Below are 24,160 nucleotides of genomic sequence, written 5' to 3'. Positions count from 1 at the left end.
CGGGGCTGTTGTGGAGCAGGTTGAGAGCTTCAAGTTCCTTGGTTTCTACATCACCAACAAATTATCATGGTCCAAACACACCAAGACAGTCGTGAAGAGGGCACGACAAATCCTATTCCCCCTCAGGAGACTGAAAAGATTTGGCATGGGTCCTCAAATCCTCAAGAAGTTCTACAGCTGCACGATCGCGAGCATCCTGACTGGCAAGGCCGCAAGGCACTACAGAGGGTAGTGCGTACGGCCCAGTACATCACTGGGGCCAAGCTTCCTGCCATCCAGGACCTCTATGTCAGAAGAAGGCCCTAAAAATTGTCAAAGACTCCAGCAACCCTAGTCATAGACTGTTCTTTCTGCTACCGCATGGCAAGCAGTACCGGAGTGCCAGGTCCAAAAGGCTTATTATTACCTTCTACCCCCAAGCCATAAGACTCCCTGACGAATTGAGGCTGTTCTAAGGGCGAAAGGGGGTGCAACTCAATATTAGGAATGTGTTCCTGTTTGTACACTCAGTGTAAGTTGGAAGCTTGTCCATGTTTAATGCTGCCCCCTCTGTTACCCCGTGTTCCACCGAGTTCAAAGGGGTATATCAATCTCCCCAGGGTCAGAGTGACAAATTGGGTCACTGTCCACAAGGTGGCGCTCCTCCCCCATAGGTGTCTCATTCCTATCTGTAGCTCACTATTCCCTAATGAGGTGTCTAGTGATACAGGTTATGGGCTCTCTAGGAGATTAGTTGTTGGTAGCAGAGTCGAGGGAATGATCAGGGTTGGACACGACCATGCTGTTATCCCATACAATCTCTGTTGTTCATATGAGCCCCCAAATGTTTGTCTCCAGCTCAACGCTTTTCAGTCCTAGGAATTAGATTCAATTACAAATCACCTGTCTAGTACAACAGAACGGGTTCATTTTTCTGTCCCATTTCCAGCTAGATTACAAGGCACTTTGCCGACATTGCCTATGACTGATCGGTAGGGTAACCTCTTTTTCTTCCTTGAGTCTATTTTTAATGGGTGCGGTCCAGCGCTGGGTGCCAGCTGGTTACCAGAACTCATCTTACCACTAAACTGAGTGGGGCTTCTGGTGACGATAGTATCCCCAAGTGACAAGGCCAATCGGGGTACTTCTCTGCTTTAGGCAAACCTTGGCACATACTGTAAACCGAGTTCCACAGTGTTTCACGGGTGTTAAAAGTCTGCCATATGTGAGTTTGATGAAAAGTGTTCCTTCTCCATGTTCAGACACACAGTTGTCAAGACTGGTGGAAATGGAAGAAGAACCAAGTAAGTGTTACACACATCCATGCTACTGTCTTCTATTTAATCTCTCTAGGCTTCATAAGAAACCAGAAAAAGAGCTGTCTGACTCCAGCTCAGCGCATTCCGTTTCTGGGTCTCGAGCTAGACTCATTCATGTATCACGCTTTTCTATCCCAATAGAGGGTGCCCAGGTTCCGGCTCTGCTTCGCCACATTTTGGCTGGGTCACGCACTGCATCTTCGCCAGTGCCTATGTCTACTGGGGATGATGGCTTCTGTGATGGAAGTTGTTCCCTTGGGGCTATTGTTCATACAGCCCTGGACACGTACTGCAGCCTAGCCTGTCACTTTGGGTGTCCCTGTCAGGCCTACGGGCCATGGCCCAGTGGTGAGATTCTCTGCTATTGTCAGGGGCTGAGTTGTCAGGGGCAAGGTGATCACGACAGACGCTGTACGAAGGCAGCTCAATTTGGCGGGTATGGATACTGGTGTGGCACACCCTGCATGTCTATTAACCACATTATCTGGAGCTTCCCCCTGTTTTTGTTGGACCGCTTGTTCTAGTCATAACCGACTATGTCAGTGGTGCCGTGCATCAACAGATAGGGAGAGACTCACTCTCTCTCTCCCTCCTAACCTTGGCTCGCTTTCACTTTGGGTGACACATCCCCGGTTGCCTCAACTCAGATTTTTTTAAGCAGGTGGGACCCTCTCTTTTAGGAGTTGAGGCTGTCCCAGGTATGGGACATTTTTCGTCAGGGCCGACATAGATCTTTATGCATTGTAAGAAAACGCATCTATTTTTCTTGATGATGAACACGATTGCCCCGTTGGGACCGGATGCTCTGGGCCACCAGTGGCCTCGGACCCTCCTTTCTGTGTTTCTGTCAGTGGTTCTGATTCAGCCCATATTGGAGGGGGTGCGCCAGGAGGACTTACCATTGATTCTTATGGCCCCCCGTTGGCCCAGGCAGTCTTGGTTCACAGAGAACATTCACCTTTTGGGCGGGGACCTGTGGATACTCCCATTGCGCAGGGACCTGTTGTCCCAGGCACATGGGCAGGTTTGGCAAGTCAGGTGAGAGATTTGGTTCCTATGTGCCTGATGGCTAGAGGTTTACTGCCTTATGTTATTGCTACCATTCAGTCTGCAAGGGCGTCCTCCACGAGAGGGTTTTATGCATATAAGTGGCAAACGTTTGAGCTCTGGTGCCAAGATATAGCACTTGTTCCTTTTCAGTGCTCTGTGTTCCTACAGGAGCTTTTCAAGTGTTTTTCATTTTAAAAGTGTACATTGCCCCTGTCTGGTGGGAATTGACGGAACCTCACCGGGGGCGGTCCTAAACCTATTGCACCCACATGGGACTTGGTGCTGGTTTTGGAGGCACTGTGTGCAGCTCCCTTTAAGCCTCTGGAGTCAGTAGATCTGAAGATCTTCTCCTACAAAACCTCCCTGCTCATGGCTTTGGCCTCTGCTAAATGTGTTGGGGACCTCCATGCGTTATCCATACACCCTTCCTGTTCTCAGTTTGACCCGGGCGACTATAAGGCGGCGTTGCGTTCAAATGTGGCCTTTGCCCCGAAAGTCATGGGTATGTCCTACAGGTCCTTAGCTTTTGAGCAATTTCCCTTTTCGTCTCCTCCTTTTGCTTCTGAAAAGCAACAGAGGTAACATGCCCTGTGTCCGGTGCAAGCTTTTCACACGTACATTGAGCGGAGCCGGGATATCTGTTTATGTGACCAACTTTTTGCCTGTTTTGCTAATCCAGCTCACGGCAGGGCACTCTCTAAGCAGCGTCTTTCCCCCTGGATTGTGGAGGCTCTCTCTGACATTTAGCAGCAAGGGTTACCTAGCAGTGTTTGTGCCCACTCCACCAGGGGTCTGGCAGCATCTTGGGCATTGTTTAAAGGATTTACTATAGGAGATATTTGTGCTGTGGAGAGTTGGGCATCACCACACACTTTTGTGAGGTTAATCATTTGGATGATACTGCTCCCAGTATAGCACACAGTATTCTTACAGCTGGGACAGAAGTAAGTCACTAGGCAGTGCACTGTGTGTGCAATATCCAGACTACCGCATCTGGAGTGGTCAGGTCTGGGTGGTCTGCCATGGGCCATTTAATTTAGTATTTGTTGGGGTCAGCTTGTTGACTGACTGAAAGCGAACGTAACATTTGGCCCCACAGGTTCCTGGGCTCGGTGAAGAGGGGTATTTAATTTAAGGAATGAATCCAAGCCTCACGCTTATCACCTGTGGAAGGCAGGGGCATCCAGCGAGGGGTGGATTTTATTGGCCTTGTAATGTGTGAGATCCTTCAACCGAAGTCGCGAGAGTGCGATTCCCCAATGTATCTTGTACCTCGATTCCCTCCTTCGGGGAACAGTAATTATAATTGACAGAGTGAAATTAAGGAAGCCTATTCAGAATATAAATCTTCCAAGACATGCATCCTATTTGTAACAAAGCACTAAAGTAATACTGCAAAAAATGTGGCAAAGCAATTCACTTTTTGTCCTGAATACAAAGTGTTTTGATTGGGGCAAATCCAATACAACATATTACTGAGTACCACTCTCCATATTTTCAAGCATAGTGGTGGCTGCATCATGTTATGGGTATGCTTGTAATCATTTATTACTGGGAAGTTTTTCTGGATAATCGAGCTAAGCACAAGCAAAATCCTAGTGGAATACTTGTTTAGCTAGCATCACTACTCTGGACGGTTTTGACTTAAAATATGTGGACAACTACAAATACCTAGGTGTCTGGTGAGACTGTAAACTCTCCTTCCAGACTCACAGTAAGCATCTCCAATCCAAAAGTAAATCTAGAATTGTCTTCCTATTTCACAACAAAGCATCCTTCCCCCGTAAAACTGACCATCCTACCGATCCTCGACTTCTGTGATGTAATTTACAAAATAGCCTCCAACACTCTACTCAACAAATTGGATGCTGTCTATCACAGTGCAATCCGTTTTGTCACCAAAGCCCCATATACTACCCACCACTGCGACCTGTCCCTCAAGTTAAGCACAGAAATGTCAATGACTGTCAGGCAAATTTTAAGTTTTCTTTAAACAGCAGTCTCAGTGCGGGATTGAGTTATATAATCTATACTTTTTATTAAATGAAAATGTAGTCTAATAATGTTATTTAAAATTGCACATATTATATTAATTTGCCATTTTTTATGAAAGGTTTTAATGAAATATAGACCTACTAGTCCTATATTCTTGAATTATTTTACATTCATCAGCATTATGATTTCCAGTGCTCTTGATAGGTTGTTATTTCACTGGGGGCGGGAATATAAAACCTAGACGAAGAAAGTTGCAGCTGTCCGTTATCAATGTGAGATCAGCTAAATCACTGGTTTGTTCTTGTGGGTTTTGCATTGCAATCAAGTTTATTTTAGCACAATGATGCATTTAATCTCCCTCCAGTATCCTTTTAAGAAAACCAGTGCACCATGCGAAGTTAAGCTTCTTTGTTGCATCTCAAACTCATCTGGGTATTGACGGTCTCTTTAGGAAATGGGGCAGGAGTTTGAGATTCGGCGACTCTCATTGGAGGAGCAGAAGAACTGTCTCCAACAGCAACTGGACAACCTGAAGAAGGAGCTTTCTGCCAAGCTCAATATAGCCAATCAAGAGGTAAGGAAAGTCTTTGGCATAAACCAGGTTTCCATCCAATTATGCAAATAACGTACCTGTCAGATAATAAAAACTCATGACAGGCCAGATTACAACTCTCAAATTGGCAGTACATTTCCTAAACGTCGACAAAACAAAATTAGCTAGAGAAGGGCCAATCATTTTTTTGTCAGTGGTTAGATAATGCGACAAATTGCAGTGGGAACTATTTCTTGGGCAATTGCTGATATAATTACCACCATATTGAGTTAAATTTGCAGTCATACGATGCTATGTTATGTGGTCCTCCCACTACCTCGACTTGAAGAAGCATGCACAGTTTAGTAGGCTTCAGATAAAATAAGTTATGATGAACTACACAGGGTGGTGAAAGTGCACCAGTAGATCGAGTGTTAATTGGTAAGCTGGTGACATTATGATCGATGCTTGCCTGCCAATTGACAAATACTAATTATCTTGTTCTTATGTAGGCCTCCCTCTGCCCTGTATCTTCGAGCTGTTGGCTAAAGCGCATGTCAAGACCAGAGTCAGCACGTTTGAAATAGTTCCTACTGCAATTTGTTGCATTATCACAGACTTTTTGCACCAAAACCATCAATAGAGTTAGAAGTGAGATGGAAACGCATAGAATTTCAGTTTTTTTATTCTGTGAATGAAAAGTTATATGACAAAGTGATTTTTGTGTGTGCAGCCTTTGATTTGCAAGAAGCCAGTTTGATGGAAATGCACTGCTGCTCGTAAAATGTGCATATTAATTTGTGCAAACTAAAATCTTGAAAATCGTTCCACAAATTGATGGCTGATTTCTTTAAAAGTCCTTATTAGCAGTTTAATTCATGTTTATCTTCATTACAGCAAACTTAACTGATTCATGGTATCGTATCCCATTGTGTTCTCTGTTACTGTACTCAGTGCAGCCGTAGTACATGGATTGGAAACTAGCTTGAGCATCTGCATCTTAGAATTTGCTTAATGCAAAATTTTACCTGCTTCTGTCAAATAGACATTCTGAAAAATCCAACACCAATGGCATGGCTGCAAAGCTACCAGTAATTGACCAAAGTTTTTTTTATTTTTTCCTTTATTTAACAAGTCAGTTAAGAACAATGACGGCCCAGAACTGCCTGTTCGTTGTCTCTGATTGAGAACCATACTTAGGTAGCCTGTTCCCACCTGTGTGTGTGTGTGGGTAGTTGTTTCCTGTTTTGTCACCTGATAGGACTGTTTCGTTTTTTCGTTGTTTCACCTTTGTTATTTTGTGTTCAGATTAATAAAGTTAACATGGACACGTTGTATTTTGGTCCGATCCTTCATATTCCTCATCAGACGAGGACGAGAATCGTTACAGTAGGTAGAGTTGGAAAAGTTAATATGTTTAATATGAAACCCTCATATTAAACACCAATGGTATTCACAAAGTTAGTTGATGGTTTATATTTTGGATAATGTGTTACAGCTTTGTCATTCTATTTATTTTTGTTTTTAAGTCATCTTATTTAATAATGTAATATATTTTGTGATGAGGCCACACAGGGGGCCAGAGGTAATTACGCTGTTGATCACGCTCTCCGTAGCCGATGTGAGCAAGACCTTTTAAACAGGTCAACATTCACAAGGCTGTGGGGCCAGACAGATTACCAGGACGTGTACTCAGAGCATGTGCGGACCAACTGGCTAGTGTCTTCACGGACATTTAAAAATTCTCGCTGACCGAGTCTGTAATGCCAACATGTTTCAAGCAGACCACCATTGCCCCTGTGCCCATGAAAGCGATGGTAACCTGCCAAAATGACTACCGCCCCATAGCACTCACGTCGGTAACCATGAAGTGCTTTGAAAGGCTGGTCATGGCTCACGTCAACACCATCATCCCGGAAACACCTAGAACTACTTCAATTTGGATACCGTTCCAACAGATTTCAATCACACTCCACACTGCCCTTTCCCACCTGTTCAAAAGGAACACCTATGTGAGAATGCTGTTCATTGACTACAGCTCAGCGTTCAACACCATAGTGCCCTCAAAGCTCATCCCTAAGCTAAGGACCCTGGGACTAAACACCTCCCTCTGCAACTGGATCCTGGATTTCATTGACGGTCCGCCCCCAGATGGCAAGGGTAGGTAACAACACATCCGCCACGCTGATCCTCAACACGGGGTCCTCTCAGGGTTGCGTGCTTCATCCTCTCCTGTACTCCCTGTTCACCCACGACTGCGTGGCCAAGTACGACTACAAAACCGTCATTAAGTTTGCTGACGACACAACGGTGGTAGGCCTGATCACCGACAATGATGAGACAGCCTATAGGGAGGCGGTCAGAGACCTGGCAGCGTGGTGCCAGGACAACAACCTCTCCCTCAAATTGATCAAGACTAAGGAGCTGATCGTGGACTACAGGAAAAAGGAGGGCCGACCACGCTCCCATTCACATCGATGGGGCTGTAGTGGAGCAGTTCAAGAGTTTCAAGTTCCTTGCTGTCCACATCACCAGCAAACTTTCATGCTTTAAACACACCAAGAAAGTTGTGAAGAGGGCATAACAATGCCTTTTCCCCCTCAGGAGACTGAAAATATTTGGCTTGGGTTCCCAGATCCTCAAAGTTGAGAGCATCCTGACCGGTTGCATCACTGCCTGGTATGGCAACTGCTCGGCATCTGACCGTAAGGCGCTACAGATGCGTACAGCTCAGTACATCACGGGGGCCAAGCTTCCTGCCATCCAGGACCTATACACTAGGCAGTGTCAGAGGAAGGCCCAAAACATTGTGAAAGACTCCAGTCACCCAAATCATAGACTGTTCTCATAGACTGCTTCCACACGGCAAGCGGTACCAGAGCACCAAGGTCCAACAGGCTCCTTAACAGCTTCTACCCCCAAGCCATAGGACTGCTGAACAATTAATCAAATGGCCACCCAGACTATTTACATTGGACCCCCCCCCCCTTTGTTTTTATACTGCTGCTACTCACTGTTTATTATCTATGTATAGTCACTTTATCCTTACCTACATGTACAAATTACCTCGACTAACCTGTACCCCCGGACATTGACTCGGTACCCCCTGTATATAGCCTCGTTATTGTTATTTTATTGTTACATTTCATTTTAAAAAAAAAATAATTTAGTAAATACTTTCAACTCTATTTCTTGAACTGCGTTGTTGGTTAAGGGCTTGCTAGTAAGCATTTCACGGTAAGGTCTACAGCTGTTGTATTCGGCTCATGTGACAAATAACATTTGATTTGAATTACAGACAACTGTGATAATCTGAAGTACCCAAAACAGCCACTAAATGTCCTTTGATAGATTACATAAAATCCTTAAAAGATACCAACATTCTGGTAGTTTTCTGGTAAACTTAGAACATTTACAGTAATATACTCTTCCCTTTTGCAACCTTAGGCATGGCCATTCCTCTCTGCCACTACTACCTGATTTGGTCCTTGAGTTGCATGACATCTGACCTTATTTCCCATCCACTGCAGGTGTCTCACCTTCAGGAGTTGGTGAAGGAAGGGGAGCAAAACCTTGGCTCTGCACACAGCCACATCTCCAGTCTGAAGGACACCCAGGAGAAACTATGCATTGAACTGGACACCACCAGAGCCAGAGTGAGAGAGACCAGCAACCTGCTCACTGATCTGCAGGTAAGACTTTTGAGAAGATGTGCTTTATGATCAGATCTAGGATCAGCTTGCCTCACCAAATCCTCACACACTATTTTGTGCATACCATCAAATTATATTACAAAATGTCTGATTTAATTTACTTCCAGTTAATTTAATTCCTAAATCAACCCTAGTACACTGAAAATAAACATTAGGTAACTTCTGCTTTACTCATACTCCCTTGTATTCTCTTATTCTCTGCTCTAAAAATAAATAATTGAAATACAGAAATCTGGCAAGATCTCAAATATGTCACTACTGTATATGTAAAATGATTAAGGGAATACCAGATACATGCACAGATATTCCTATATACAGTACCAGTCAAAAGTTTGGACACACCTACTCATTCCTGGATTTTTCTTTATTTTTTACTATTCTTTACATTGTAGAATAATAGTGAAGACATCACAACGATTGAAATAACACATAACATAAAGTGGGACAAAAACGTATTTAGTCAGCCAACAATTGTGCAAGTTCTCCCACTTAAAAATACTATAGAGGCCTGTAATTTTCATCATAGGTACACTTCCACTATGACAGACAAAATGAGAAAAAAAATCCAGAAAATCACATTGTAGGATTTTTTATGAATTTATTTGCAAATTATGGTGAAAAATAAGTATTTGGTCAATAACAAATGTTTATCTCAATACTTTGTTATATACCCTTTGTTGGCAATGACAGAGGTCAAACGTTTTCTGTAAGTCTTCACAAGGTTTTCACACACTGTTGCTGGTATTTTGGCCCATTCCTCCATGCAGATCTCCTCTAGAGCAGTGATGTTTTGGGGCTGTTGCTGGGCAGCACGGACTTTCAACTCCCTCCAAAGATTTTCTATGGGGTTGAGATCTGGAGACTGGCTAGGCCACTCCAGGACCTTGAAATGCTTCTTACGAAGCCACTCCTTCGTTGCCCGGGCAATTGTCATGCTGAAAGGCCAGCCACGTTTCATCTTCAATGCCCTTGCTGATGGAAGGAGGTTTTCACTCAAAATCTCACAATACATGGCCCCATTCCTTCTTTCCTTTACACGGATCAGTCGTCCTGGTCCCTTTGCAGAAAAACAGCCCCAAAGCATGATGTTTCCACCCCCATGCTTCACACTAGGTATGGTGTTCTTTGGATGCAACTCAGCATTCTTTGTCCTCCAAACACGACGAGTTGAGTTTTTAACAAAAAGTTATATTTTGGTTTCATCTGACCATATGATATTCTCCCAATCTTCTTCTGGATCATCCAAATGCTCTCTAGCAAACTTCAGACGGGCCTGAACATGTACTGGCTTAAGCAGGGGGACACGTCTGGCACTGCAGGATTTGAGTCCCTGGCGGCGTAGTGTGTTACTGATGGTAGGCTTTGTTACTTTGGTCCCAGCTCTCTGCAGGTCATTCACTAGGTCCCCCCGTGTGGTTCTGAGATTTTTGCTCACCGTTCTTGTGATCATTTTGACCCCACGGGGTGAGATCTTGTGTGGAGCCCCAGATCGAGGGAGATTATCAGTGGTCTTGTATGTCTTCCATTTCCTAATAATTGCTCCCACAGTTGATTTCTTCAAACCAAGCTGCTTACCTATTGCAGATTCAGTCTTCACAGCCTGGTGCAGGTCTACAATATTGTTTCTGGTGTCCTTTGACAGCTCTTTGGTCTTGGCCATAGTGGAGTTTGGAGTGTGACTGTTTGAGGTTGTGGACAGGTGTCTTTTATACTAATAACAAGTTCAAACAGGTGCCATTAATACAGGTAACGAGTGGAGGACAGAGGAGCCTCTTAAAGAAGAAGTTACAGGTCTGTGAGAGCCAGAAATCTTGCTTGTTTGTAGGTGACCAAATACTTATTTTCCACCATAATTTGCAAATAAATTCATTAAAAATCCTACAATGTGATTTTCTGGGTTTTTTTTCAAATTTTGTATGTCATAGTTGAAGTGTACCTATGATGAAAATTACAGGCCTCTCTCATCTTTTTAAGTGGGAGAACTTGCACAATTGGTGGCTGACTAAATACTTTTTTGCCCCACTGTATGTAATCATGTAGTAACCACAAAAGTGTTAACAAATCAAAATCTATTTTATATTTGAGATTCTTCAATGTAGCCACCCTTTGCCTTGATGACAGCTTTGCACACTCTTGGCATTCTCTCAAACAGCTTCATGAGATAGTCACCTGGAATGAATTTCAATTACCAGGTGTGCCTTGTTAAATTGTGGAATTCCTTTCCTCCTTAATGCGTTTGAGCCAATCAGTTGTGTTGTGACAAGGTAAGAGGGGTATACAGAAGATAGCCATATTTGGTAATAGGCCAAGTCCATATTATGGCAACAGCAGCACAAAAATGCAAAGTGAAACGACAGTCCATCATTATTTTAAGACATGAAGGTCAGTCAATCCGGAAAATTGCAGTTGCAAATAACAATCAAGCGCTATGATGTAATTGGCTCTCATGAGGACCGCCACTGAAAAGGAAGACCCAGAGTTACCTCTGCTGCAGAGGATAAGTTCATTAGAGTTACCAGCCTCATAAATTGCATCTCAAATAAATGCTTCACAGAGTTCAAGTAACAGACACATCTCAACATCAACTGTTTAAAGGAGACTACGTGAATCAGACCTTCATGGTGGAATTGCTGCAAAGAAACCACTACTAAAGCACACCAATAAGAAGAAGATACTTGCTTGGGCCAAGAAACTCAAGAAATCTGTCCTTTGGTCAGATGAGTCCAAATTTGAGATTTTTGGTTACAACCTCTGTGTCTTTGTGAGACGCAGAGTAGGTGGCCAGATGATCTCTACATGTGTGGTTCCCACCATGAAGCATGGAGAAGGATGTGTGATGATGTGGGGGTGCTTTGCTGGTGACACTGTCAGTGATTTATTTATAATTCAAGGCACACTTAACCAGCATTGCTACCACAGCATTCTTCAGCAATAACCCATCCCATCCCATAACCCATCCCATTACGTCATAAAGGAAAACGTCCCTGTTGTGCGGAACAGATGTGACAGCTGGTTACACAAAATAAAGGGGGCTGGGTTTGAGTGAAAGAGCGGGAAGACTGAGAGACAAAGGGAGAAGCTGTGCTATCGTAAATACAGTATCTTATGCATTCTAAATTACCGCCCATTTGGAAAAGGAAAATGCAATAAATATTTACTCTGAGCTGCGCTTCGGTAGGTTAGTGGTAGATGGAAGGCCGTGTTGCCAAACCGAGTCCTTTGTCCTTTGAAGAATGTCTCTGGTGGTCAATTGGATACGTTGTAGTAACGTCGTTGTGTGGTAGACGGGATACTGTGTCTGTTCTTTCCTAGCCCGCGTTTGCAGCTGCTGTTGCTAACTCAACGGCTAGGAGGTATCACTTCTGTAGTGAATATCAGTTCAAAGTTCATACCATTCGCAACCAAAGCTCACGCTGAGGTTGGCTTAGTTCTGTAGTTGACATGTTAGTCCTTTTAACGCAAAGGCTGCAGACCTCACATTTTTGTCAAGGCTTTATATAGTGGAGCGAGAAGGGTGTGTTTGAAAAGTTTTATAACCCATGTCTCTTCACAGAGGCGGGCCACTGATTGAGCAGAGCCCTAACCTTATGAAAACCCAAATCTCTCATTTGGAAGCTAAAATTACATTTAATCTCTTCACCAATAATTTCATATTCAAACATTTAAATTGAACAACAATTCCATGTGACTCCGATAACTACAATGTGCAGACTTTCCACTGTAGAGTTTATGTCATCCTATCATTGACGAGAATTTCTCAGATGACAACCAAACTGACATCATATTCATTAAGTACCACCGCAAATGTTCAATTGGTCGGATTACCAGAATATAGTTAATTTCCCCCCGCCTTCTGATGTTCCCAGAATCTCTATGTTAACCAAGGGGTTTTCAAATTTCACATCAGTAGGGTAGAGAGATGAAAGAGGGGGGAAGAGGTATTTATGACTGTCATAAACCTACCCCCAGGCCAACGTCATGGCAGTGCTTAGTCCCACTATCATTTGTTTTTCAACAGGACAATGACGAAATACAGCTCCATGCTGTTTAAGGGCTATTTGTATATGAAATGGATGGCTGTGTAAAAATATTTTACTGCAAAAGTGATTCAATTGATAGATATTGTGACACACACCCTAAACTCAAAAAGTACAGAATAATGCCTGGTTGGAAGGGGGATGGACAAAAATGTGGAACACAAGTAGTCAGTTGTCTGCCCTAAATACACAAACAAACAGCATCAGGAAATCTTAATGCATCTTGGAAATATAGACCTGTTAACACAGATATACCATAGGTGGAAATGTCAACTATTAATATGTATGATGAATGTAAGTTTTACTTTTTGGTAGCTGATTTAAAAGCTCTAGTGACTCCCCATCCCGCATGAGGGAGCGTAATCATCGACTGACACTAATTAGCATAACCCAACGGACATAAATATTCCTATTCATGAAAATCACAAGTGAAATATATTGAGCCACAGCTTAGCCTTTTGTTAATCACCCTGTCATCTCAGATTTTCAAAATATGCTTTACAGCCAAAGCTAGACAAGCATTTGTGTAAGTTTATCGATAGCCTAGCATAGCATTTTGTCCAGCTAGCAGCAGGTAACTTGGTCACGGAAATCAGAAAAGGAATCAACTTAAATCGTTTACCTTTGATGACCTTTGGATGTTTTCACTCACAAGACTCCCAGTTAGATAGCCAATGTTCCTTTTTTCCAAAAATATTATTTTTGTAGGCGAAATAGCTCCGTTTGTTCTTCACTTTTGGCTGAGAAATCGCCCGGAAATTGTGACAAAAACTCCGAAAAATATTCCAAATTAGCTCCATAATATCGACAGAAAAATGGCAAATGTTGTTTATAATCAATCCTCTAGGTGTTTTTCAAATATCTATTCGATAATATATCCACCGGGACAATTCGTTTTTCAGTAGGACCGATTGGAATAATGGCTACCTCTGTATTTTACGCGAGAATAACTCTGAGAGCATCAGGTGACCATGTAGCCGCTTACGGGTATTCTTCAACATAAATGCGTAAAACTACGTCACAATGCTGTAGACACCTTGGGGAATACGGAGAAAAAGTAATCTGGTTGATAGCCCATTCACTGCTCAATAGGGACGCATTGGAACGCAGCGCTTTCAAAACATGATTGGATTTTTCTCAGGCTTTCGCCTGCAAATCAGTTCTGTTATACTCACAGACAATATTTTTACAGTTTTGGAAACTTAAGCTGTCAATTATATGCATATTCTAGCATCTTCCAAAAATGAAAATACTGCCCCCTAGTCACAAAAGGTTAATAGACAACTTTCCAAGTCAAATTCTGCCTGACAAAATACATATAGTTCCACATGTTTTTGTGTGTGTTTTTTAAAGAAAATCAACTTTTTTTGTCGATTTAAAATATCAAATTGATCAGAAATACAAACAGACGCCTCGCCTCACATGTCCTCAACTGGCAGCTTCATTAAATAGTATCCGCAAAACACCAGTCTCAACGTCAACAGTGAAGAGGCGACTCCGGGATGCTGGCCTTCTAGGCAGAGTTGCAAAGAAAAATCTATATCTCGGACTGTCCAATAAAAATAAAAGATTAAGATGGGCAAAAGAACACAGACACTGGACAGAGGAACTCTGCCTAGAAGGCCAGCATCCCGGAGTTGCCTCTTCACTGTTGACGTTGAGACTGGTGTTTTGCGGGTACTATTTAATGAAGCTGCCAGTTGAGGACTTGTGAGGTGTCTGTTTATCAAACTGGACACTAATGTACTTGTCCTCTTGTTCAGTTGGGCACCGGGGCCTCCCACTCCTCTTTCTATTCTGGTTAGAGCCAGTTTGCGCAGTTCTGTGAATGGAGTAGTACACAGCGTTGTACGAGATCTTCAGTTTATTGGCAATTTCTCGCATGGAATAGCCTTAATTTCTCAGAACAAGAATAGACTGACGAGTTTCATTAGAAACGTCTTTGTTGCTGGTCATTTTGAGCCTGAAACAAACCCACAAAGGCTGATGCTCGAGATTTTTAAAATGTGTTTTATTTCACCTTTATTTAACCAGGTAGGCCAGCTGAGAACATTTACAACTGCGACCTGGCCAAAAATAAAGCAAAGCAGTGCGACACAAACAACAACACAGAGTTACACATGGAATAAACAAATGTACACAATAGAAAAAAGTCTATATACATTGTGTGCAAATGGCGTGAGGTGGTAAGGCAATAAATAGGCCATAGTAGCGAAGTAATTACAATTTAGCAAATGAACACTGGAGTGATAGATGTGCAGATGATGTGCAAGTAGAAATACTGGTGTGCAAAAGAGCAAAAAACGAAATAAAAACAATTTGGGGATGAGGTAAGTAGATTGCTGCAGCTGTAAATAGCCCATCCAATCTGTAAGCTTCTCAGATAGCTGATGTTTAAAGTTAGTGAGGGAGATATAAGTCTCCAACTTCAGCGATTTTTGCAATTCGTTCCAGTCATTGGCAGCAGAGAACTGGAAGAAAAGGCGGCCAAAAGAGGTGTTGACTTTGGGGATGACCAGTGAGATATACCTGCTGGAGCACGTGCTACGGGTGGGTGTTGTTATTGTGACCAGTGAGCTGAGATAAGACAGAGCTTTACCTGTCAAAGACTTATAGATGACCTGGAGCCAGTGGGTCTGGCGACGAATATGTAGCGAGGGCCAGCCGACGAGAGCATACAGGTCGCAGTGGTGGGTAGTATATGGGGCTTTGGTGACAAAACGGATGGCACTGCGATAGACTACATTCACTTTGCTGAGTAGAGTGTTGGAGGCTATTTTGTAAATGACAACGCCGATGTCGAGGATTGGTAGGATAGTGGGTTTTACGAGGGTATGTTTGGCAGCGTGAGTGAAGGAGCTTTTTTCGCGAAATTGGAAGGTGATTCTAGGAGATGGAGATGTTTAATATGAGTCTAGAAGGAGAGTTTACAGTCTAGCCAGACACCTAGGTATTTGTAGTTGTATACATATTCTAAGTCAGAAGCGTCCAGAGAAGTCATGCTAGTCGGGCGGGCGGGTGCGGGCAGCGATCGGTTGAAAAGCATGCATTTAGTTTTACTAGCATTTTAAGAGCAGTTGGAGGCCACGGAAAGAGTGTTGTATGGCATTGAAGCTCGTTTGGAGGTTTGTTAACAGTGTCCAAAGAAGGGCCAGATGTATACAGAATGGTGCCGTCTGCGTGGAGGTGGATCTGGGAATCACCCGCAGCAAGAGCGATATCGTTAATATATACAGAGAAAAGAGTCAGCCCGAGAATTGAACCCTGTGGCACCCCCATAGAGACTGCCAGAGGTCCGGACAACAGGCCCTCTGATTTGACACACTGAACTCTCTGATAAGTAGTTGGTGAACCAGGCGAGGCAGTCATTTGAGAAACCAAGGCTGTTGAGTCTGCCGATAAGGATGCTGTGATTGACGGAGTCGAAAGCCTTGGCCAGGTCGATGAAGACGACTGCACAGTACTGTCTTTTATTGATGGCGGTAATAATATTGTTTAGTATCTTGAGCGTGGCTGAGGTGCACCCGTGACCTGCTCGGAAACCGGATTGCACAGGGAAGAAGGTACGATGGGATTCGAAATGGTCGGTGATCTGTTTATTAACTTGGCTTTCGAGGACTTTAGAATGGTAGGGCAGGATGGATATAGGTCTGTAACAGTTTGGGTCTAGTGTCACCCCCCTTGAAGAGGGGGATGACCGCGGCAGCTTTCTAAACTTCTCGGAATGGTAATAGGGGTTGCAACAATGGCGGTGGATAATTTTATAAAGAGAGGGTTAGGATTGTCTTGCCCAGCTGATTTGTACGTGTCCAGATTTTGCAGCTCTTTCAGAACATCTGCTATCTGGATTTGGGTGAAGGAGAAGCTGGGGCGGCATGGGAAAGTGCATGGGGGTGCGGAGCTGTTGGCCGGGGTTGGGGTAGCCAAGAGATAAGCACGGCCAGACGTAGAGAATGCTTATTGAAATTCTCGATTATCGTGGATTTATCGGTGGTGACAATGTTTCCTAGCCTCAGTGCAGTAGGCAGCTGGGAGGAGGTGCTCTTATATTCCATGGACTTTACAGTGTCCCAAAACTTTTTGGAGCTACAGGATGCACATTTCTGTTTGAAAAAGCTAGCCTTTGCTTCCCTAACTGACTGCGTGTATTGGTTCCTGACTTCCCTGAAAAGTTGCATATCGCCGGGACTATTCGATGTTAGTGCAGTCCGCACAGGATGTTTTTGTGCTGGTCGAGGACAGTCAGGTCTGGAGTGAACCAAGGGCTATATCTGTTCTTAGTTCTACATTTTTTTGAAAGGGGCATGCTTATTTAAGTTGAGGAAATTACTTTTAAAGAACGACCAGGCATCCTCAACTGACGGGGTGAGGTCAATATCCTTGCAGGATACCCAGGCCAGGTCGATTTAGAAAGGCCTGCTCGAAAAAGGGTTTTAGGGAGCGTTTGACAGTGATGAGGGGTGGTCGTTTGACCGCGGACCCATAGCGGATGCAGGCAATGAGGCAGTGATCGCTGAGATCCTGATTGAAAACAGCAGAGGTGTATTTGTAGGGCAAGTTGGTCAGGATAATATCTATGTTTACGGATTTAGGGTTGTACCTGTTGTGTTCCTTGATAATTTGTGTGAGATTGAGGGCATCTAGCTTAGATTGTAGGATGGCCGGGGTGTTAAGCATATCCCAGTTTAGATCACCTAACATAACGAACTCTGAACATAGATGGGGGGCAATCAATTCACATATGGTGTCCAGGGCACAGCTGTGAAGCTGAGGGGGGTCTATAACAGGTGGCAACAGTGAGAGACTTGTTTCTGGATAAATTAATTTAAAAAATGAGCTTGAACTGTTTGGGCATAGACCTAGAATGTATGACAGAACTTTGAAGGATATCTCTGCAGTAGATTGCAACTTCTCCCCCTTTGGCAGTTATATCTTGATGGAAAATATTGTATTTGGGGATGGAAATCTCACGATTTTTGGTGGCCTTCCTAAGCCACGATTCAGACACGGCAAGAACATCGGGGTTGGCGGAGTGTGCTAAAGCAGTGGGTAAAACAAACTTGGGGAGGAGGCTTCTGATGTTAACATGCATGAAAGCAAGGCTTTTACGGTTACAGAAGTCAACAAATGAGAGCGCCTGGGGACATGCAGGGCCCGGGTTAACCTCTACATCACCCGAGGAACAGAGGAGGAACAGGATGAGGGTACGGCTAAAGGCTATCAAGACTGGTCGTCTAGTGCGTTGGGGACAGAGAATAAAAGGAGCAGATTTCTGGGCGTTGTTGGATAGATTCAGGGCATACAGACAGGGGTATGGTAGGGTGCGTGTACAGTGGAGGCAGAAAGACTAATTCAACTCCGTCTTTCATTGAATCAGAAGGCTCATATTCCCAATTACAACTATTTAATTGGCAAAGTGGGCAAACTCAGACAGGAAATGCCAATAACAAACTGTGAGCCATCATATTCATGCATAAAATACCTAATAATGAAAGAAAAGGATTGTAATTTTGAATTTTGTAAAGTTTGTGTGGGAGAGGTGGAAAAATGTATTGTTGTCCATCAATACTTATACAACGGCTGGGTCTAATCCTGAATTGTTTGATCCTGATTTGGTTAAAAGTTCATTCCAGCTGGTGTCTATTCCATAAGTTACCACTGGCTAAATCTATGATGTTATTTACTCTGTTCCATTTGACTGTGCAATCCATTGTCTCATCAGCCCAGGCAGGGAAGTTATAAATTCTCCACTATAAAAAGCATCTAGACATTATCTCACATTTCTTTTAGACTAACATTTAGTTTTCAACAGCGGAGATTTGTATTAACCTTGCTGTCTGTCTCTCCGCCATTTTGCAACTTTGTTTCAATATTCAAATTTCGATCTCCAACTGTCCCATAGTAATGAACGTGTAGGGGTCAGGAGTCATGACGAGAGACATAGGCAGGCAGCGTTTCTCAGCCAGTCAAAGTCATGAATCAGCTGACATAATTGTTATGGATATATATAAGAAATGTCAACTGAAAAAAAGTCATATTAACCTGTTGCGACGACCAGATCCGGGATTCTATTTATAGACCTAAGCTCATTACCATAACGCAACGTTAACTATTCATGAAAATCGCAAATGAAATGAAATAAATATGCTATCTCTCAAGCTTAGCCTTTTGTTAACAACACTGTCATCTCAGATTTTCAAAATATGCTTTTCAACCATAGGAAAACAATCATTTGTGTAACAGTAGCTAGCTAGCGTAGCATTTAGCGTTAGCATTAGCGTTAGCATTTAGCAGGCAACTATCACAAAAACAAGTAAAGCCTTCAAATAAAATAACTTACCTTTGAAGAACTTCTGATGTTTTCAATGAGGAGACTCTCAGTTAGATAGCAGATGCTCAGTTTTTCCAAAAAGATTCTTTGTGTATTAGAAATAGCTCCGTTTTGTACATCACATTTGGCTACCAAAAAAAAAAAAAAAAAAAAAAAAAAAAAAAAAAATTCAGCCCTCAAAACGCAAACTTTTTTCCAAATTAACTCCATAATATCGACTGAAACATGGCAAACGTGGTTTAGAATCAATCCTCAAGGTGTTTTTCCACATATCTCTTCAATGATATATCCTTCCTGGAAGCCTGGTTTCTCCTTGCTCTCAAATGGAAAAATAATTGCACCTGGCTTTACGCTCCAATTTCGACGCAGGGACACCAGGCGGACACTTGGAAAATGTAGTCTCTTATGGTCAATCTTCCAATGATATGCCTACAAATACGTCACAATGCTGCTAACGCCTTGGGAGAACGACAGAAAGTGTAGGCTCATTCCTTGCGCAATCACAGCCATATAAGGAGACAATGGAAAACAGAGCTTCAGAAATCTGCTCATTTCCTGGTTGACGCATCATCTTGGTTTCGCCTGTAGAATGAGTTCTGGGGCACTTACAGACAATATCTTTGCAGATTCTGAAACTTCAGAGTGTTTTCTTTCAAAAACTGTCAAGAATATGCATAGTCGAGCATCTTTTCGTGACAAAATATTGCGCTTAAAACGGGAACGTTTTTTATCCAAAAATGAAATAGCGCCCCTAGAGATCAAAGAGGTTAATTGAAGTGCAGCTAGTTTGCAGTCTTTCTAGCTTCAGTTTGAAGATATTGTTTTAGCTGTGTTGTTGGCTAGTTCCTCTGAACAACAGTGTCCTAACGAGAGAGCAGATTTTCTATGCCATGCAAAACCGTGCTTATTAGCTCATTGATATGGATGTATCCAAATAAATGTCACTAGAAAACTGCTTAAACAAATGCAGGTACTGTTGTTATTCTGTCTGCACTGTTTGACGTGATTGTAAATTAGCCGTAGTTGGCTAGATAGCAAGCAATGGATAAAAGCTTTGCTTACCAGTATTGCAATGGAACATTTAGAATGAACAACGAGGTTGCGTCCATAGATACAGAACAAAATTACTGAATTACTTGGTCGCGTCTCTGGCAACCGAACAAATAGAATGAAGGACCAGCTGGCTTGGGTAGCAACACTAGATTTGTTTCGGGACTATATCTTGTGGAAGGATGAAATTACTATGAATAAATTCATCCAAATAATGTTTTTAATGAAAATATGTCAATCATTTAATGAATATGTTGATTACCTGTTGTATAAAAGTGATAATGCCCTCAAAGCTGGTGTTTGGAGGATATATTGGAACTGTTCTTCTCTGGCCTAACAAAACCTGTGGTAATATATCCTCCAAACACCGGCTTCTCGGGAATTATTACTTAATGAGAAACCACCTGGTATTGACAATTTAGATGGAAAGCTACTGAGGATGGTAGCGGACTATATTGCCTGGAGAAAAGTGTTTGTCCTCAGACCTGGAGGTAAGCTTAAGTCATTCCGCTACCCAAGAATGGCAAAGCGCCCTTTACTGATTCTAACAGTTGACCAATCAGCTTGATGCCGGCTCTTAGCAAACTTTTGGGAAAAAAATGTGTTTTCACAGATTAAGTCAAAAAGACCAGTGAGGTTTTCCAGTGCTTCACAAAGGGTACCTTTTAGTAGATGTGTAAAAAATAAAAAGCAGACATTGAATATCTCTTTGAGCATGGTGAAGTTATTAATTACAATACACCCAGTCAATGCAAAGATACAGGCGTCCTTCCTAAGTCAGTTGTAGGAGTGAACATAAACTGCTGAGGCCAGTTACATAGTTTAATGGCTGTGATCGGGAGAGAACGGAGGATGAATCAACAACATTGTAGTTACTCAACAATTACTAACCTAAATGACAGAGTTAAATAAGGAATCCTGTACAGATATATTCCAAGAAATGCATCCTGTTTGCAACAAGGTACTAAAGTAGTACTGCAAAGAATTTGGCAGAGAAATATATTTTTTGTCCTGAATACAAAGCAAATCCAACATAACACATCACTGAGTACCACTCTTTATATTTTCAAGCATGGTAGTGGCTTCATTATGTCATTGGCAAAGGAGTTAAAAAATATTTTAATCCTAGAGGAAAACCTGGTTGGTTCAGTCTGCTTTCCAACAGATGCTGGGAGACAAATTCACTCATCAGCAGGACAATATCCTAAAACACCAGGACAAATCTACACTGGAGTTGCTTACCAAGACGACACTGAATGTTCCTGAGTGGCCTAGTTACAGGTTTGACTTAAATCAGCTTGAAAATCTATGGCAAGACTTGAAAATGGCTATAGCAATGATCAACAACCAACTTGACAGAGATTGAAGAATTGCACAGTCCAGGCGTGCAAAGCTCGTATAGACTTTACCCAGAAAGAGTAACAGATGTAATCGCTGCCAAAGGTGCTCCTATAAAGCATTGACTCAGGGGTGTGAATACTTAGGTACATTTAAATATTTCTGTATTTAATTTTCAATAAATATGCAAACATTTCTAAAAACATGTTTTCACTTTGTCATTATGGGGTATTGTGTGTAGATGGGTGAAATCTGAGAAGAAAAATCTGTTTAATCAATTATGAATCCAGGATGTAACATAACAAAATGTGGAATAAGTCAAGGGGTATGAATACTTTGTGAATGCACTGTCAGACTGTAATGTCTATGTTAATGTTTAAATGTATGTCAATGATTAAGTATTAAGTCTTAAGTCTTTTATGTCTTTTTGCTGCGTGGTACCCCAGGAAGACTAGCTGTCGCTATCGGCATCAGCTAATGGGGATCCTAATAAAAATCATACATTCAGACTGAGATTCAGGATGGCATTGACATTAGAGAGATGCAATTCCTATCACATGTGAAGGCCCACTAAGTCGATGGAATTTCTTGTCAATGAGTGTCAGGTTGTGTTGGTTCATTATAGTGAACAGCTAGCTGCCTTATGTTCTTGTGACTCGTTTCAGGAAACTAGGCTTATGTTGCGGGTCACTACTTCACATTTGAATGTGAACTTTTTAAAATGTTTTATCAAAATGCGTTTTTTGGCAGAAATGCCTTCTGGAACATGTGAACTTTCATGTGCCTTAATGATAAACTTGTATGCCATCTGTAAATACGAATAAAATTGTTAAATTACGAGCCTAGTTGGTTTAGCCACAGAAAAATACACCAACTTTACCGCTAGCCATGATTGGCTGAGATAATGAGTAGGTGGGACATGCCGAGAGATGAGTTTGGATTGGTCTGCCATATAGCATGCTTCTGTCTATTAGAGCTGGTCAGTATGTGTAGGTATTCCTGTCTAACTCAACTTTTATATATACAGTGCCTTGCGAAAGTATTCGGCCCCCTTGAACTTTGCGACCTTTTGCCACATTTCAGGCTTCAAACATAAAGATATAAAACTGTATTTTTTTGTGAAGAATCAACAACAAGTGGGACACAATCATGAAGTGGAACGACATTTATTGGATATTTCAAACTTTTTTAACAAATCAAAAACTGAAAAATTGGGCGTGCAAAATTATTCAGCCCCCTTAAGTTAATACTTTGTATCGCCACCTTTTGCTGCGATTACAGCTGTAAGTCGCTTGGGGTATGTCTCTTTTTTCAGTTTTTCACATCGAGAGACTGACATTTTTTCCCATTCCTCCTTGCAAAACAGCTCGAGCTCAGTGAGGTTGGATGGAGAGCATTTGTGAACAGCAGTTTTCAGTTCTTTCCACATATTCTCGATTGGATTCAGGTCTGGACTTTGACTTGGCCATTCTAACACCTGGATATGTTTATTTTTGAACCATTCCATTGTAGATTTTGCTTTATGTTTTGGATCATTGTCTTGTTGGAAGACAAATCTCTGTCCCAGTCTCAGGTCTTTTGCAGACTCCATCAGGTTTTCTTCCAGAATGGTCCTGTATTTGGCTCCATCCATCTTCCCATCAATTCTAACCATCTTCCCTGTCCCTGCTGAAGAAAAGCAGGCCCAAACCATGATGCTGCCACCACCATGTTTGACAGTGGGGATGGTGTGTTCAAGGTGATGAGCTGTGTTGCTTTTACGCCAAACATAACGTCTTGCATTGTTGCCAAAAAGTTCAATTTTGGTTTCATCTGACCAGAGCACCTTCTTCCACATGTTTGGTGTGTCTCCCAGGTGGCTTGTGGCAAACTTTAAACGACACTTTTTATGGATATCTTTAAGAAATGGCTTTCTTCTTGCCACTCTTCCATAAAGGCCAGATTTGTGCAATATACGACTGATTGTTGTCCTATGGACAGAGTCTCCCACCTCAGCTGTAGATCTCTGCAGTTCATCCAGAGTGATCATGGGCCTCTTGGCTGCATCTCTGATCAGTCTTCTCCTTGTATGAGCTGAAAGTTTAGAGGGACGGCCAGGTCTTGGTAGATTTGCAGTGGTCTGATACTCCTTCCATTTCAATATTATCGCTTGCACAGTGCTCCTTGGGATGTTTAAAGCTTGGGAAATCTTTTTGTATCCAAATCCGGCTTTAAACTTCTTCACAACAGTATCTCGGACCTGCCTGGTGTGTTCCTTGTTCTTCATGACGCTCTCTGCGCTTTTAACGGACCTCTGAGACTATCACAGTGCAGGTGCATTTATACGGAGACTTGATTACACACAGGTGGATTGTATTTATCATCATTAGTCATTTAGGTCAACATTGGATCATTCAGAGATCCTCACTGAACTTCTGGAGAGAGTTTGCTGCACTGAAAGTAAAGGGGCTGAATAATTTTGCACGCCCAATTTTTCAGTTTTTGATTTGTTAAAAAAGTTTGAAATATCCAATAAATGTCGTTCCACTTCATGATTGTGTCCCACTTGTTGTTGATTCTTCACAAAAAAATACAGTTTTATATCTTTATGTTTGAAGCCTGAAATGTGGCAAAAGGTCGCAAAGTTCAAGGGGGCCGAATACTTTCGCAAGGCACTGTATATCACATAGTAGAAGTGCATAAGTGTTGCTCTCCACTTTCTGGAGGACTGAGTTTTGAATCAGTGGAATTTGAGTACGATAGCTAAGGAGATGGGGAAAAAACACCTGTTTCCGGATTACATCTTCAATCTAAGGGTAACCATGGCATCCGTGACA

General features: G+C 42.4%; 1 protein-coding gene across 2 annotated transcripts in view; it reads left to right on the top strand.

The window, feature by feature from the left end:
* The window catches only part of LOC139384902 (family with sequence similarity 184 member Aa), a 91,887-nt gene that overhangs the window by 16,532 nt on the left and 51,195 nt on the right, over positions 1 to 24,160 (top strand). For both annotated transcript variants that reach the window (XM_071129803.1, XM_071129802.1), the window contains exons 6-7: positions 4,795 to 4,917; positions 8,406 to 8,567. In XM_071129803.1, the coding sequence (XP_070985904.1) occupies positions 4,795 to 4,917; positions 8,406 to 8,567 (285 nt within the window). The remainder of the gene's footprint in view (positions 1 to 4,794; positions 4,918 to 8,405; positions 8,568 to 24,160) is intronic.

Source organism: Oncorhynchus clarkii, chromosome 26 (assembly GCF_045791955.1).
Source record: "Oncorhynchus clarkii lewisi isolate Uvic-CL-2024 chromosome 26, UVic_Ocla_1.0, whole genome shotgun sequence".
Classification (NCBI taxonomy): Eukaryota; Metazoa; Chordata; class Actinopteri; order Salmoniformes; family Salmonidae; genus Oncorhynchus; species Oncorhynchus clarkii.
Note: the sequence above shows the minus strand (reverse complement) of the source record. Positions and strands in the feature narration are given on the sequence as shown.